This window comes from Camarhynchus parvulus, chromosome 1A (genome assembly GCF_901933205.1).
Source record: "Camarhynchus parvulus chromosome 1A, STF_HiC, whole genome shotgun sequence".
Taxonomy (NCBI): domain Eukaryota; kingdom Metazoa; phylum Chordata; class Aves; order Passeriformes; family Thraupidae; genus Camarhynchus; species Camarhynchus parvulus.
This window is the reverse complement of record NC_044586.1, coordinates 18,861,772-18,876,383: the sequence shown is the minus strand read 5'-3', so window position 1 is coordinate 18,876,383 and position 14,612 is coordinate 18,861,772. Positions and strand designations below refer to the sequence as shown.

Sequence of the window (14,612 nt, the reverse complement as noted above, 5' to 3'; positions counted from 1 at the left end):
GGAACAAGTGACTAACACCACTGAGACACACCACAGAACATGCTACTACACTGAATGAAAAAGCCCACGTGCTTAAAAACTATTTGCCAAATAGCATCATGAGGCAGTATTAGGATGCATACTTGGTAAGTGACTGTGCCCTCTGCTGTAGAAAGTTCTCCCTTTGTGTTTTAACTGTATGAATACTTTTCTTGTCCAGTAGTTTGGCAGCAGCTGGAATCTTCTGAATCAGAAAATTGTCAGCAAACCAGATAATGTTAGCTGTTAATGTAATGGCTGGTACCTGGGAAGAAAAAAAAAGGAGGGGGAAATACTACCAAGTAGCAATAAACACAATTAACACAGTTCAGTTTATTTCTGTGTAACTGTTTTCTACAGAGTATTGCATTGATATTAAAAAAGTTTCCCTAGATGTTCACTAAGGACACCATGGGCAAAATTATAACCACTCTCAGTGATTATAAACAATATTAGAGAATTTAATTATTTCTTCATGCCATCCAATATGAAAACATCCCACTCAACTTTGCACTTAGAGGTCTTCCAAAACAAATGCTTCTAGTCACAGTCAAAACCCAAAGCATTTATTCAACACCAGAGTATTCATAAATCAAAGAGATTTTTGTCTTCAGTGCCATATTAATCTGAGAAGAAAGATTGTAATAGAAATGGTAAGTTTATTTTACCTTGCTGCAATGTGAGTGCACCAATTTTAGACCATCCTTAAAAGCAAATAGCAGGGGGGAGTTACAAAAACTGGAAAATTTTTAACTCTGTTTTCAGACTTTTTTGTGGTCTTTCTTTTCCCAACATTGTGCTACACTATGTAACTCAGGAAATTATCTACTTCATTACTGAAAGACAAAAGAATAAAGCACGTACCTTCTTACAGACATCCAACAATGACTTATAAAATTTCTTGTCTACAGTCCGAAAAATCTGAAAATGCAATACAAAGAGGCCACAGATGCCCACATATTTATCTCTCTGGTCAATTTCTGAAGGTTCACCTGAAAAAATACACCCTTGTGAATTTTACTCCCACACAAACAATACAAACAATTTGAGAAACAGTGAAGCTGTCTGGAAAAGCATGAGCTTGCCTTACCAAGTTTGGCTTCGACATTTGAGAAAGATGTACGAAGAATATGAGCAAATTCTTCAGCAAATGTGCTGTTCTTTGACACAGACACTCCACCATTTAAAGAATCAAATTGTTGCTCTATACAGGCCTGAATAAAAAGGGGGGGAAAATATCAATATATCAAGATAATGCCATGAGTTTTGAACCTTGAAAGAGTACTGGTTTTCAAGAGAATACTGGAAGACCACACTGATTTAAGACTAACCTAAAGTAGGCCTTAACCTTTTATGACATACATATTCTGAACCATGACATATTCTTAACTATGCTTACATTTTTAAGTATAAAACCAGAAAATATTAAAACACTCTTACACTTGACATTCCAACCCCCATTTTATTTATTTTCCCATTTCCTTTAAGGAGCATTTTTAAAGAAGCCATTTGATGAGCTAGCGCTAACAAACTAGTTGCATGTTTTTATTATCACATTATAACATGTTACTAACTGTCCTTTAATCAATATTATCATACAAGTCGCTTATAGGATGTGGCTCATGACCTTGCAGCATAAAACCAGTTTAAAAAAGCAGTTTAAAAAAGCTCCCAAAACCTCATGACAGTCAAAAAATAGAGACACATTCCATAATTTACAAAGAGACTAGAAAAGTCTTTATTAGAACTGCATCTAACATTTTTAATGAATTTTTGTTAGGAAGAGGCATTTGCAGGACAAGAGAGGAAACTTCCTGAATAAATTCCAGTCAAATCCTATTGGTATCTCAAACCTATAATTAAGTCTTTGTACTTATACAGCACTAGGAAAATACAACATGAAAAATGGATAGCTGGTAGCAATGTTCTTTGAAAGAATAAGCCAAACTGTGCTTAATTATTTACTTACAATTTCCTTTTGAAGGCTTTTACAGAACAAGCAATTTTTCCTAATGGTATTTAAGATGTAATGGCACAACCCAAGCAACTGACCCTGCTTTGAACAGGTTCAACAACATTATCATCTGCCCACTATGCTACAACATTCCATTTCAATGTCTGTAATATACTCTTTTCTAAAGAAATGGCTTCTTGTATGAATTTAATAAAGTTTAATTTAACTACACAGAAAATGTAACGAAATCCTTCCCATCCACCTGTGTCGCTGAATGATCCAGGGGTATGTCCCACCACAGTGGTCTCTAATGACAGCAACCTGTCTTGTATGCAAGGAATGACAGGTCACACTCAACATATTTTAGATTTTAAAGATTATTGAGGAAACTAATTAATTTGCAGCTAAAATAAAGACCTATGCCATGTAAACCTGCTCACTATTATGCGGACAAAGCAGAATTCTGATAATACACAGTCCTAATGCCAAGCTGTCTGTGTTTCTAGTTCAGCAAAACAGTCAGCATTTACTGCTATCATTCAAAGCTTGGCACAGTTCAAGCACATGAGAAGCACAAGAAAGGCTCTGTTATAAGATTCTTTTTTCTCCCAGGCACAGATGCAAGAGCCAAATTCACACATCACTGTGACTGGAACAAAACCAAAATACAAACAAACAAACCAACCATTCTGAAAAGAGTCTTGCTTTCATGTAAGCTTCCTCTATCATACTGGGGAATATGAAGTTCATTACCTGAAATATCATTCCATCAAGTAACTGGCATTCCAGTTTTAACAGCAGTTTTTCAAATGGCTTTAGTTTATCTTCTTGAATCCCAAACTTAGAAGGGTTGTGATGGACAGATTTTAGCAGCCTGTAAGGGGTAGATGTGGAACACACACATGCAGCACACTTAAAACATAGCCACTGTTTTATCATATCCTGCACTATTTTGATAAGACGTTTTAATTCCCCCCTCCAGACCTTAGCAGCAACCCCCCAAAAAAAACCCAAAAACAAACAAACAAACAAACAAAAACCCAACAAAAAAAACCCCACGCAAAAATCAAACCAACGAATAAAAAAACCAACCAATCAACCAACCAACCAAACCAAAAAAACAAAAAAAAAACCCCAAAACACACTCAGTCTGTATAAACAATTTGCATTTGAGTAACTATTTGGGTTTTCAAGGACAGAGTTAATATTCCACTAATTCAGCTACTTTTATAATTGTTGACTCTTTTATAATTGTTGCAGCTTTTACTTAAGGTACTATCCCTTTTTAAAGCTCCATGCCCATTCCCATGATCAATATGGACAGGGATAGTCTTAGCTCAGTTCTTTACACAACTAACTTTCTTACTGAATATTCTTTAAATCCTACCAACTATTACATTATTTGCCAAGATGCTTACCCTGCACTGAAAATGCAACATTCATACTCAAACAGACAAAATATTTACTGGTGCCTTTAGAAGGACACTGCGGGAGCCTAGCCCTGCTCTTCACTGAAATTTCTGGAGAGACTACCAAAATCCATGTTCCTACACTGACTTTCTTGGAACACAGACAGATGCGTATGCTTTTATGTCTTAATTTGTGGGAGTATTTTTCACATCGGAGACACACCTCTTGTACATGGTCCAGTGATCTTTCAGTGTGGCATGATTGTCAATTATTTCATCCAGAGTGATCAAGATTGTGAGCAACTCTCCTAGATGCTCATACATTGACTGTTTGTGAAGGGAAAAAAAAAGAAAGAAAAGGACTGTAATTACTAGAAAGTTTACTGCAGTCGTAGGAGGCACATAAAATTCCAGTTCCCTTCAATACATTTTCAGCCAACAAGATATCAGCTAGAGAGTTAAACAGGAGAAATTGTGGTTTAGCAGCTTAAAGATTTGACTTGTAGTGACACAAGAAATATTAAAGGGATGTCTGCACACAAATTAAGTTCCTTGATCTATCTTGACACTGAAGACCTAATTTTTTAAATAGTCTATATGCCAAGGCACACATTGCAATAAAGGAGCATGCAAACACCTTGTTGCTGAGACATCTAGAATATGACAGACATGGACACACCAGGCCTTCCCAAATAAAGGCCAGAAAAAGCTGATTAATAAAATAAAACGTTTAAATTGAAAGCTGTTCTCTAAAGTCACTTTCATGCTGTCTTTCTAAGGATTAATCAAGACCTATATATATTCACATAAGCAAAAGGGTTCCAAATCATTCCCACCTGAAAATGAACTCCAGATGTCTCTATAATTTTAGGTGCATTCCTGTAAACAAAATCAATATTTTAATGCCTTTTTAATCTTTAGAACAGATAATATTTATCAGTTCTATACCACAGTGTGTTCTCTGTTTTCTGGGTACATTTTTCTTGATTAACATAGTAACTTCAGGAAACAAAAGAACATCAAAACCTGATGAAAAGTATATACTATTTGAAATCTGTATGCTCTGATCAAATTTACAACAGTATTTTTAAAGAGACAGCATGTGACTGGTTGAAACCACCAAGCGTATTCAGTGCACAGGTGTGTCAGCAATTCCCACTTTAGTTAGGCGAATAGCCTGACACACCCAGAGAATAAAACCACTTTGTATTTACTCAAGCCACGTCTAAGCTACACATCCAGCACCACACAGGAAGTGTGCCTTGTGCTGTGGTATAAGCCAAAAATAAAAGCAACCAATAAAACTGAGAAGAATGATGCTATCCTACTGGGGGATGGGGAAGCAATTGAGAGTCCTGCAGAGGTATTCAAAGCTAACTCCAACAATCCTGTTTGGAACTAAACCTTCCTCACAGTTTTCAAAGGAGCTAAACCAAACATCCCTTACCAAGCTAAACTTCAGATGTTAAAACCATGGCTGTTCTGTGAAAAATATATGCCAATATTTACATTTTCAAATTAGACTGTAGAAGTGATTTGATTTTTAAGCTATGTATCAAGAAACAGGAGTGTCTCAAACAGAACAAGGATTAAAAAAAATCAGCAATATTTCTCAAACATAAAGACTAAAAATTACTAACACTAACATCTTTGCATCTCACTATATACAAGCATGATCTTTTCTGAAAACAAAACAAACCCATTTCCATAACTGCTTATGAAACTTACACAGCAAAGCACTCTATCTCTAGACAACAATATTCCAAAATTGATTATGCCTTAAATAGAACATTCATGTTTTATACATTTAACTCTACGTAGTAACAATACAGCATTTTAGGCAATAATTACTTGTTGCTGGTATACAGAACAGCCAGCTGATGCACTACATTCACCACCACTTCATAACATCGGGTAACAAAGCAAGACAGCTCCTGAAATACAAGAAAACAAAACGCATATAAATGTAAAGATCCTCCTCATAGACAAGTTGTCACTACACAAAAAAAACCCTGAACATAAACTACAGAATATGCAGCCAAAGCTTCAACTACATCCCCAACCCAAGTCAGTGGTCAGTGAACAGATTTACAGCAGGAGGGAAAACATCCTACTAACAGCTCTGAAAAAGGATCTGGGACTAAGCTAAGAAACTACCAAACACAAGCTTCCAGTACAACTCTGACCATTTATAGTATTGGTTCAATTTATCGAAGACAGCAAGAAGTGACTTGACAACAGATCCCAAGTACTTTCAGGGACAAAATCCAGCAGAGGTTGTCCTTTTTCCCCACTAGATTCAAGAGTCACACTCTGGGTGCTGGTAATAGCCAAATTCAAATTAGAAATTACCACAGGAGCTCTTACTGTAAGAGTGATAAGCCACAGAATACTGCTTTAAAACAAAGAAAGTCAATGTCTTTGAAAGGTTTGCCTGGCAAAGGCAGAACTTAGGCTTGGTTATGTAACACAAAATAAGTAAGAACATGTCAACTCTGACTATGTAAAGAAGTATCTTAATTTCTATAATGGATTTTAACATGGCATTCCTTGAACAACAGGATAAATTAATATGAGTTTCCCTTAACTGCAGTAATATCTGCTCATTAATTTACCTTACAAATCCCATCAGGGAAATGTCAGTGTGTGATGAGTCTAGCCAGTCTGCCCGCAGATGGCTTTATAGCGGACAGCCCACACGGGCTGAACAGTCAGCCAGCCAGGAGACTGGCTAGCAGCTGAATTCTGTCTTCCTCTCCATCAAAAATAGATCCTATTTGGGCTTCTGCCTTCTATTAGTCACCAGTTTTAACAAAAAATTACTTCTTAAAATTGTACTGCTCTAACAAATGCAGCTGAAATAAGACAACAGATTCCAGAAGAATGGATTAATAGACAGATGAGACCATGTTTCCTGGGGAGGCAGCACCAGCTGCCATTTTAAAATTTCTGGAAAGAAGTCCAATTCAACAGCACACGCACATTAGCAGCTACATAATACAGACAAGATTGTAATTTTAAACTAATATTTCAGAGCATTACTTTGATAATGCTTTAAAAAAACTTTCTGACCTAGCAAATTTGAGGCTACTGCATCTAGTTAATCCAGAAAGCCCAGAAGAGCCAAGAAAACAATACATGGTGATTAGCTCTATGAAAGCAACTTTTCACCTTTTTGTTAACTTCATATTTTCACACCATCCCTGGGGATATGCTTATAACACTGACCAGAACAGCATTTCCTAATCTAGGGATGTAGAACACTGAATGGATTTAGGAGAATCCAACTGCTGAAAGAGAATAAACTTCATAAGCAAAACAGAGGATGAAGGATGAAATCTACAAAGCTGGTAAGACAAAGAGGTTGGAAAATGAGAAAGAAAACACAAGTGATCCTAACAATTCACTGCACTTCAGCATGGTAAAGGAAGTTGAGAAATTACTTCCTACACAGCATTTGTCTTGTCACAACAATGATTAGTGTCATGCTGCAGAATCAGAACATAAATTTTAACCCCTGTTCTACCAGAATTTATTTAAATATTCTGGAAGCTTCCTCTATATTCTCTACTTCACCACAGCTACTCCTTACAAGCAATATTGCATAAAAATAGAAACATTTTTGGGAATGAGACAGTTGCTTAAGTTATACTAAGGACAAAGAACTCCACAACAGACTGAATCTCAAGAGCACAGGAAATCCTCAGAATAAAAACAGATCCTGTTTTCATTGAAAGGAGTGCTCTTCCAAAAATGTTTGAAGGAAACATAAGCAATTTTTTTCAGGTACATAGTTTGATTTTGTTTTCTTCTACTGGCTAAAAAAACCCAAACATATAAAACAATTAACCCATTTCCAATGTTCAATAAACACCAGAACTTGCTAACTTAGCTCAGCTATCTTTAACTACGGATGAAAGTAACCTCAATTTATCTTCTCCTACTGAAATATTTTAAAGTAATTTCTAATTCCTTCTCTCATTAGAATTCCAGAGAGAAGTATAAAAAAAACCTCAAACAATGTGTGATATATCAGCTGGTCTCCAGGCAAAACATAGTAACATATCAGATGACTGCTATGCCTTTCAGCAAAATGCAAACGGGATATGGCAGACTGTTAAATCCATTTTGCAAGTAAAATTAAGATTATAATTGCTGTCAAACAATCAAAACATACTCTACCTGCAAGAAAGAAACAAATCTTCCCATCTGTATTTGGCAATCTCCCTCCACCATGCTGGAATCTGTGGCTTAAAAGAGAAACATTTGTCAACAGTTTCTAAAGCCTGTGTTGTACCTGTTAAACTAACACTGAATCTTGTCCTCCAAGCCATTTATTTGTCATGCTAGTAGAGTGCACTATTATAAGTGCATTGATGGAGCCTCAAAACCTCCTAATTTTGCTTTCCTAAGGTGGACTTATTTTTGGAGTTTCTTTTTCATTAAAAACTACATGGTTTATAAATTAGAGACAAAGCTGGGAAAAGTCTTCTTCATCTGAAAGAAAAAAGAATAAACCCCATAGTTCTTTAAGAGCATATGTATTATGTAACTTCATATAAATGTTTCTATTTTTAAGAAATTTGCATGAAAATACTAGGTATTTCTCAAGAAACATCCAGATGTTTTTTATGGAGAGAATATACTACATGATTAACTCGAAAGAATTAATTTTTTTTCCTACATATCCTTCTGCACAAAAGAACAGGCTTACCACCATAGCTTCACAGCATTATCTGTATGACACAGAACACAGAAATACAATAACTACATCAGCCATGCCAAAGTGTTTCAGTCATTTGGAGCGGTTTGAACATCACCTGACAAAATACTGTCTTTTTAATGCGACAACAGATAGATGCTCTAGACTTGAGATTTTTCTTCTGGATCACTCTGAGCAAGAAAAGCTCACTTAAAATTACAAGTTTACCTGCCTAAGAAATGCAGGTCTTCTTGCTACATAAAATATATTCTTTTACAGCTGTCAGAGATTAAAGGACTCTCCATTTTTCTCTAATATGGAGCTCTGGGACAGGATACTAAACATTGCTTTGCTTCCCATTTCCACATTTTATGCAACTTTTAATCTCTTCAGTGTATCTTCCAAAAAACCCTACCCCACTACCTTAAGTTCCTAGACTAGTCCTAGCCACTGCAAAGACAAGATGGGGAAAAAAGTTCTTTTTACATAGATGGAAAAAGCCAGCATAGTATTGGTTTAAATTTCAACCATCCTTGAGCAAGTAACTTTGCCAGTTGTTTAAAGTAAGCAAGCTTGCTGTTATCAAAGAAAATGCTACAAGTAGGGATGTGGAAAAAAAGAACATAAATACTGCATTCCTACCTAACTCTCAGAAGGCTGACCTCTCAGTTCCTGACATTTCCAAGCATTCTCTGCACAACACCCATTAGGAACAAATTGCTGCTGTAATATAATAATCTGCTACACTCTGGCTTTTTCACACTAGAGACATGGAAAATTCTGAAGGATCTCCTAGTACCATTTTGGCAGCAGATGACTTTAAAATATTTAAAACCATATCTGATAAGACACGTAAATCTACTAAGAAAAAAGAGAAAAAAAACCAAACAAGCACACCCCCCCAAAAAACCTCCCACATAACAAGCTAACAAATCCCCCACTTTTCCATGCTCCTTAAGCACAACAGTTATCTTATATAGCACTTAAAAGAATTATAAACAGCCCCGAGCTCAAAGATTTCACATTCCCTGATATTTCTGATGCCTCTTACGACAAAGATCTGTGCTTATTCCCACACTGGTATCCCTAGTCATTCAGGAGTTACCAGTTTAACTCCAAGGCAAAAAGCTATCACCTACAGCAGTGTCTCGCCATTTGTGAACTGACTTACAATGACTTGGGCCCCTCTTATGCCATGGTCTGAACATGTAGTGCGAGTTACCTGCACTGAAAGGGGAGGTGACATCAACACACTCCAACTTGTCTTGGAATACCAATTGCATAAGTGAAGAGGCCAGGACTTGGGCCAAGTTATTTATTAATGGTTTCATTGTTTTACTTCAGTTAAATCACAGATTTACTGTTTAACTACAACCGATGTCAAATGTAGCTCCAAAAGGAAGTAAGTTGGTTCAGGATGTGTTTACCTTGCAAAATAGCTGCTACAGTAGACAAGCTGTATGTAGGGAGCTCACACTCCCTACTTCCCATGTAAACAAGGTTGCAACAAAATTCCCTGTTCGTGTAACAATACTTACTGCAGAGCTTTACAGATAAACCTCATCTTAAGCTAACTCAGGATAGCTACAAGACACAAACATATATCCCTATAGGCTCAAAGTTCTCTGTTTGGTGTGCATCACAGAGAAAGCATATATCCATATAATAAAATCACAGTAATTGCAGCATTTAATATAACCTTAAGCAGTAATATAAAACTACATACTTTTACAGTAAAAGAAGCTACTTACCTCCTTCTCCATAAAACAGGAGGCCATTATAAAATTTAGTTTCTGCCTGACAACAAAAGCAGAAATTTGGTTTTTAATAAATAGGATATATGTAATCAAGCTACAAAATTATTTAGATATGTCTTGTTTCTTTATTGATAAAAATAAATGTATATATCAGCATGCCAAACTGCAAACCTTTTCATATACAATAATAAAAGTCAGCTGAATTTACCTCATATTTTAACTTCTTGATTTCACAGCAAAGAGCAGCATACACTGTTATAACTTTGTTTAGAACCTAGACTCAAAGTGAGGAAAAAAATCACACAGATTACAAACAAGTTCACATTTAGAGGGCTTGGATTGAGGTTGAATAACCTTTTTTTCTCTTTAAGCATGAAGTGCTTACCTTGTTTTCTGTCTTTATGAGTTCCAGTAGGGAGGACTGTTCATATGGCAAAAGCTAAAATTAAAATAAAAAGCAAACAAAAAACCACAAAACAACCAAACAGAAACAACAAATCAACAACTTTAAATAAACATTAGTCAAAAATACATTCATCCAACTAGGCAAGTACTCCCTCCAGTTTAATCTCAAATAGGGTCAGTAATAAGAGAGCCACAATTGCACATTACTGGCAGCCTGCACTGGAGGAGCCCTTCACTCTTCACATTCATAAGGAAATACCTTTCCTTTCACTTTAGGCAGACAGACAAATAACCAGGCATATTATATAGCATTTTCAGCAATTTACTTACAAAACTTGTAAAGCAAAAGCATGGTCATTATGGCATATGTAGGAGAAAAACAGCTCAGCAAAACTAAAACTATTATTATTTAATAATTCCAAATGCTGGAAACAGGAAGCAGAAAGTACACCTGTATGCAGGGACTGGCAATTTGTACTTAAGTCAGCCTGATTTTGATTAGTCCAAAAACATGCATTACTGTGGGGACCCTACACATAATTTATTCCAATTATTCACACAGATGACTGCTTGAGAGTGCGTCTTCAGCACAGACAAGTTTCATATGGCAACAAAATGTTTTTAAATTATGTCTGCAAATTCAGTGAAGAGGAAAAGCTAATGCTCCACAGAGGACAGAGAATTTCTGACCAAGAAAACAGCCAATACTGTACCAAGGCCATTAGGTCAAAACACAATCTATAAATACACACACAGTTCACTGTGCAGTTTAACAACTATTAGTGAGCTCTCCTGGAAACCCAGCCCCCAGATAAAAATACTAACAGTCACAGGGAAGATGCCTGCTGCAACCAGCCTTCCCAACACATGGAGAATTAGAAATTCATTCAACTTCAGCTAGTAACCATAAGACTAAAAAATAATACTGTGAAAGCTTCTTCTCATATGATATGCACCAATTTATTATTTACTTGATAATTAAAATAGTATTGGATAGTTATCTCAAAGACACAAGTCAAAATTTTAAGAGCACAAATGCATCAAGCTTTTACTTCGGAGGTTTTGAAGGAAAGGACAAACTAGGAAAGTAACAGATGCAATGTATATTAAATATATGAAGACCTTTAAAGCAATGGGATCAAGACTGAAGTCCCAAACATCTCCAACAGAGTCATCCAAAGCATCTTCAATTCTTTTCAGCTGAGATGTATATGCCTCAAGAAATTTTCCATAGCTCTTCAACTGCACTTCAGCATGAATTTCTGAGAATTGATAACATTGTACAGTTTTACAGACAATTCAATAAACTGCAATATCAAAAAATGTTATTAAAAACCTTCAATATCTTGCTATTTAACTTTAGTCCTGTATTCCTCATTTTGCTGTGGCATTTTTCTTTAATAAAATGCAGATTTCATACAAAGTTCTTATTTGTTTAAAAACAATTCTATAACCCAAGCCTACCCAAGGAGCTCGGCACACTCTCCCACAATAATGGCATTAGTGCCGTTGAGTTCTAGCAGTCTGCAGCCTAGACAGAGCACAGGCATTGTCAAGATCAGGAGACTGAATTTCACGCAGAAGAAGTGAGTAAAATGCTCTCCATCAGCAGCACTCCAAGCACTGATGTGTAGCCCTTAAGTTGTATCATTGTACTATTCTATTCCATCAAGTTCATCTCATCCTTCAGGTTCTTTCCAATGCATCTTCTGCAAGCCCTGCTGCAGCAAACCAGTAAAACACTGATAGATGCACAGCCCTGCTGAATGGATTTTAACCAGCCATCCTGTCAGCTTCAGTGCTTTTCTGCTACAAAATCCGGAGTAGGGGAGACAGTAAAGAGGTATGCTATGGTACTTCCCCAATCACATCTCCTCCCTTCACACAAGAGACAAACTAAGAACAGAAAAACAGACAGACACTGGGGCTTTAAAGGAAGAACAGAAAAAACTTCAAAGTCATACAAGAGTAGGAAATCAGCATTGCTGTTCAAATCAGTTTCTATGAAACAAAAACTTTGAGCATTTCTCAAACAAAACCTCACAACAGCACTCTGCTAGAAATTCACTGTCACCTTTCCAGCAGACAAATGATGGATGTGAGCAACAGTACAGCTCATTAAATACTTCCAAATACTTAATTATTGACAGCCATCAATTTGCTACTTATAAAATAAGAGACAGGAATAACTTCTCACTTTCTTAGTGAGACAAGAGAGTGGAACTCTGCCAGAGATAGGCAGAGTTCCACAGGTAAAAAATTACTTGGGAGATGAGAGAAGCTTACTAAGATGCAGAACATTTTTCCTAAATAAACCGACTCACACAGAGGAAGAAAAGGAAATCATAGAAAGCAAATATCATCCTTTTCTTCAGAGCAGCATACATGCTTGATAAGGTCTAATGTGTTGACAAGAAAGTTTGATTTAGTTTCCCCTCAGGCATTATAGCTGGAACAGTGCAAGAGATCAACTCAGCAGCAGATGCCTCAATCTTAACTTCTTCTATAAAATCAGCAATATCAATATTCAATGAAGTCATTGGCAGTAAGATTTGCAAGCGCCATAGCCATATATATCTAGGACAGAGATCTTACAAACTTAGGACTTAGACTTATGTCCTCAGTTGAGAAAGTTGTAATTGCTAAATTTTAGTGATGCAAAGCAAAAGTAGACAACAAGAACAAAAAATGCCTTTCAAGTCACACAATTATTCTTTGGCTTTTCTCTAGAACACTGTGTGCTGTTCTGGATGGAAGATCAGCCTGTTTCTTCACCCTCGAGATGGTGATAACAGGGCATATTAAGTCATATAAATTTTTTGGAGTTTCATTTCATGTCCTGGTCAAACAAGCGGAGAGCTGGCATTTTGAGTAAAAGCTACATTTTCCATTCCACAGCTAGAGAATTGATAAAAAGCTCTGCTCAGGACAGCCTCAGTTTCCACTGAAACCAGACTATCCAAACATGGCATAAACAGTATCATCCCCTGGGATAACATTATATGTGAAACAGTTGGTCCATGAGTGACATATTTCCACAGCAACACCTGGTATAATTAACTTGGCACAGTTCAATTTACAGCATGTATTACAGTGTGACAACCATATAAGTTCCCTGTTTAGAAACTAGGTCACCTCCATAGGCTGAGTAAAACGTGTATTTTGACGGGCACACGAACCCACCGTGAAAGCCTTCAGCATCGCTGAAGATCTTATTCAATTCTATTTTAAAGGTGAAACTGCAAATGACCGCTCACCTCTCGTGACAGAAAGCCTTAACCAATGAAAGCTGAGTACAACTAACTGCTCACAACATGATGAGACTTCTCTGGATAACCAAGGAAGCCACTGCAAAAATTTGTGAGCCACAAGAAATGACCGGGAAGGAAAGAAACACCGTTCCCACGACAAGCCCCGCCAGTGCGAGAAAAGACAGGGCGGCACAAGCAGCCTAACCCTCCCCGCCGCACGGGGGGGAACCGCAGACGACTCCCCCGAGGGAGCAAAGGATGAAGGGCTGTATAAGCTACTCCCCTCACCCTAAAACAAGCCCGACAGCTACGGAGAAGGTGGTGAGAGCAAAGAAGGTCACGGCGGCCGCCCACTACTGCAGGCCGGGCCGCAGGGGGACCAGCGCTGGGCTTGCGGTGGGGGCGCGGGGCAGAGTCCGCGGGGAGAGCGACACCGCTCAGCTCCCGCGACTGCTTCCTCCTCCCTCCCTCCCTTCCGTTCCCGGCGGAGATGCAGCGGGGCGGTTCCGGGGGAGCAGGGTCGGCTCAGCCCGCGCCTCCCCCCGCTCCGAGGTGGCTCCGAGGCGGCTCCCGCCGCACCCCGCCGGCCCAGCCCCGCCCGGCCCGCCCTCCGCGGGCGCTCACTCTGTGAGCCGTCGTCGAGGCGGTCAAACTCCCAGTCCGGGGAGAGGGTCTCCAGCGCCATCGCCGCCGACCCGGGCAGCGGCCGCCCGGCCGCCCCTGACTCACGCGCACGGGACTTCCTGCCCCGCGCCCGCGCCGCACGCCGGGAAATGGAGGCGGAGGGGAGCCTGGGCTCCGCGGGAGGAGGCGGGACAACGCTGGCGTCGCTCCGCCGCCCCGCCCTGCTTCCCTCCGTCCGCCCGCCACGCCCCGCGCCCGGGGGTCGGCGCCGGGCAGCGCTGCCACGGCTGAGAGAGAACGCAGCAGGTCCCCGCGGGGCGGGGCGCGATGCCCCGATGCCCGCGGCGGGGCGGGGAGTTCGCTCCTCCCTTTCCTCCGACCCCCGGCAGCTTGAGCCTGTCGTGCTGGGTGAGGCAAGGCTGGCCTGGGAGGCGCCGGAGCTTTGGGAGCTTTCCTGATTTTCGGCTGGGGCTCGGCACCCCAGCCCAGTCC

At 39.0% G+C, this 14,612-nt stretch overlaps 1 protein-coding gene across 4 annotated transcripts in view; it reads right to left on the bottom strand.

Annotated features, from left to right (window-relative positions):
* Positions 1-14,278, bottom strand: part of WASHC4 (WASH complex subunit 4) — a 50,932-nt gene extending 36,654 nt beyond the window's left edge. For 3 of the 4 annotated variants that reach the window (XM_030961114.1, XM_030961112.1, XM_030961113.1), the window contains exons 1-13: positions 14,121-14,277; positions 11,368-11,507; positions 10,226-10,279; positions 10,049-10,114; positions 9,835-9,880; positions 7,564-7,631; positions 5,233-5,315; positions 4,218-4,260; positions 3,605-3,708; positions 2,726-2,846; positions 1,109-1,232; positions 883-1,010; positions 123-283 (exon numbers count right to left, since the gene is read on the bottom strand). In XM_030961114.1, the coding sequence (XP_030816974.1) occupies positions 123-283; positions 883-1,010; positions 1,109-1,232; positions 2,726-2,846; positions 3,605-3,708; positions 4,218-4,260; positions 5,233-5,315; positions 7,564-7,631; positions 9,835-9,880; positions 10,049-10,114; positions 10,226-10,279; positions 11,368-11,507; positions 14,121-14,181 (1,199 nt within the window). In that variant the 5' untranslated portion in view covers positions 14,182-14,277. Of the gene's footprint in view, positions 1-122; positions 284-882; positions 1,011-1,108; positions 1,233-2,725; positions 2,847-3,604; positions 3,709-4,217; positions 4,261-5,232; positions 5,316-7,563; positions 7,632-9,834; positions 9,881-10,048; positions 10,115-10,225; positions 10,280-11,367; positions 11,508-14,120 lie in introns of all 4 variants that reach the window. The other variant, XM_030961115.1, reaches the window with a different exon arrangement.
* Between the last annotated feature and the right edge of the window lie 334 nt (positions 14,279-14,612).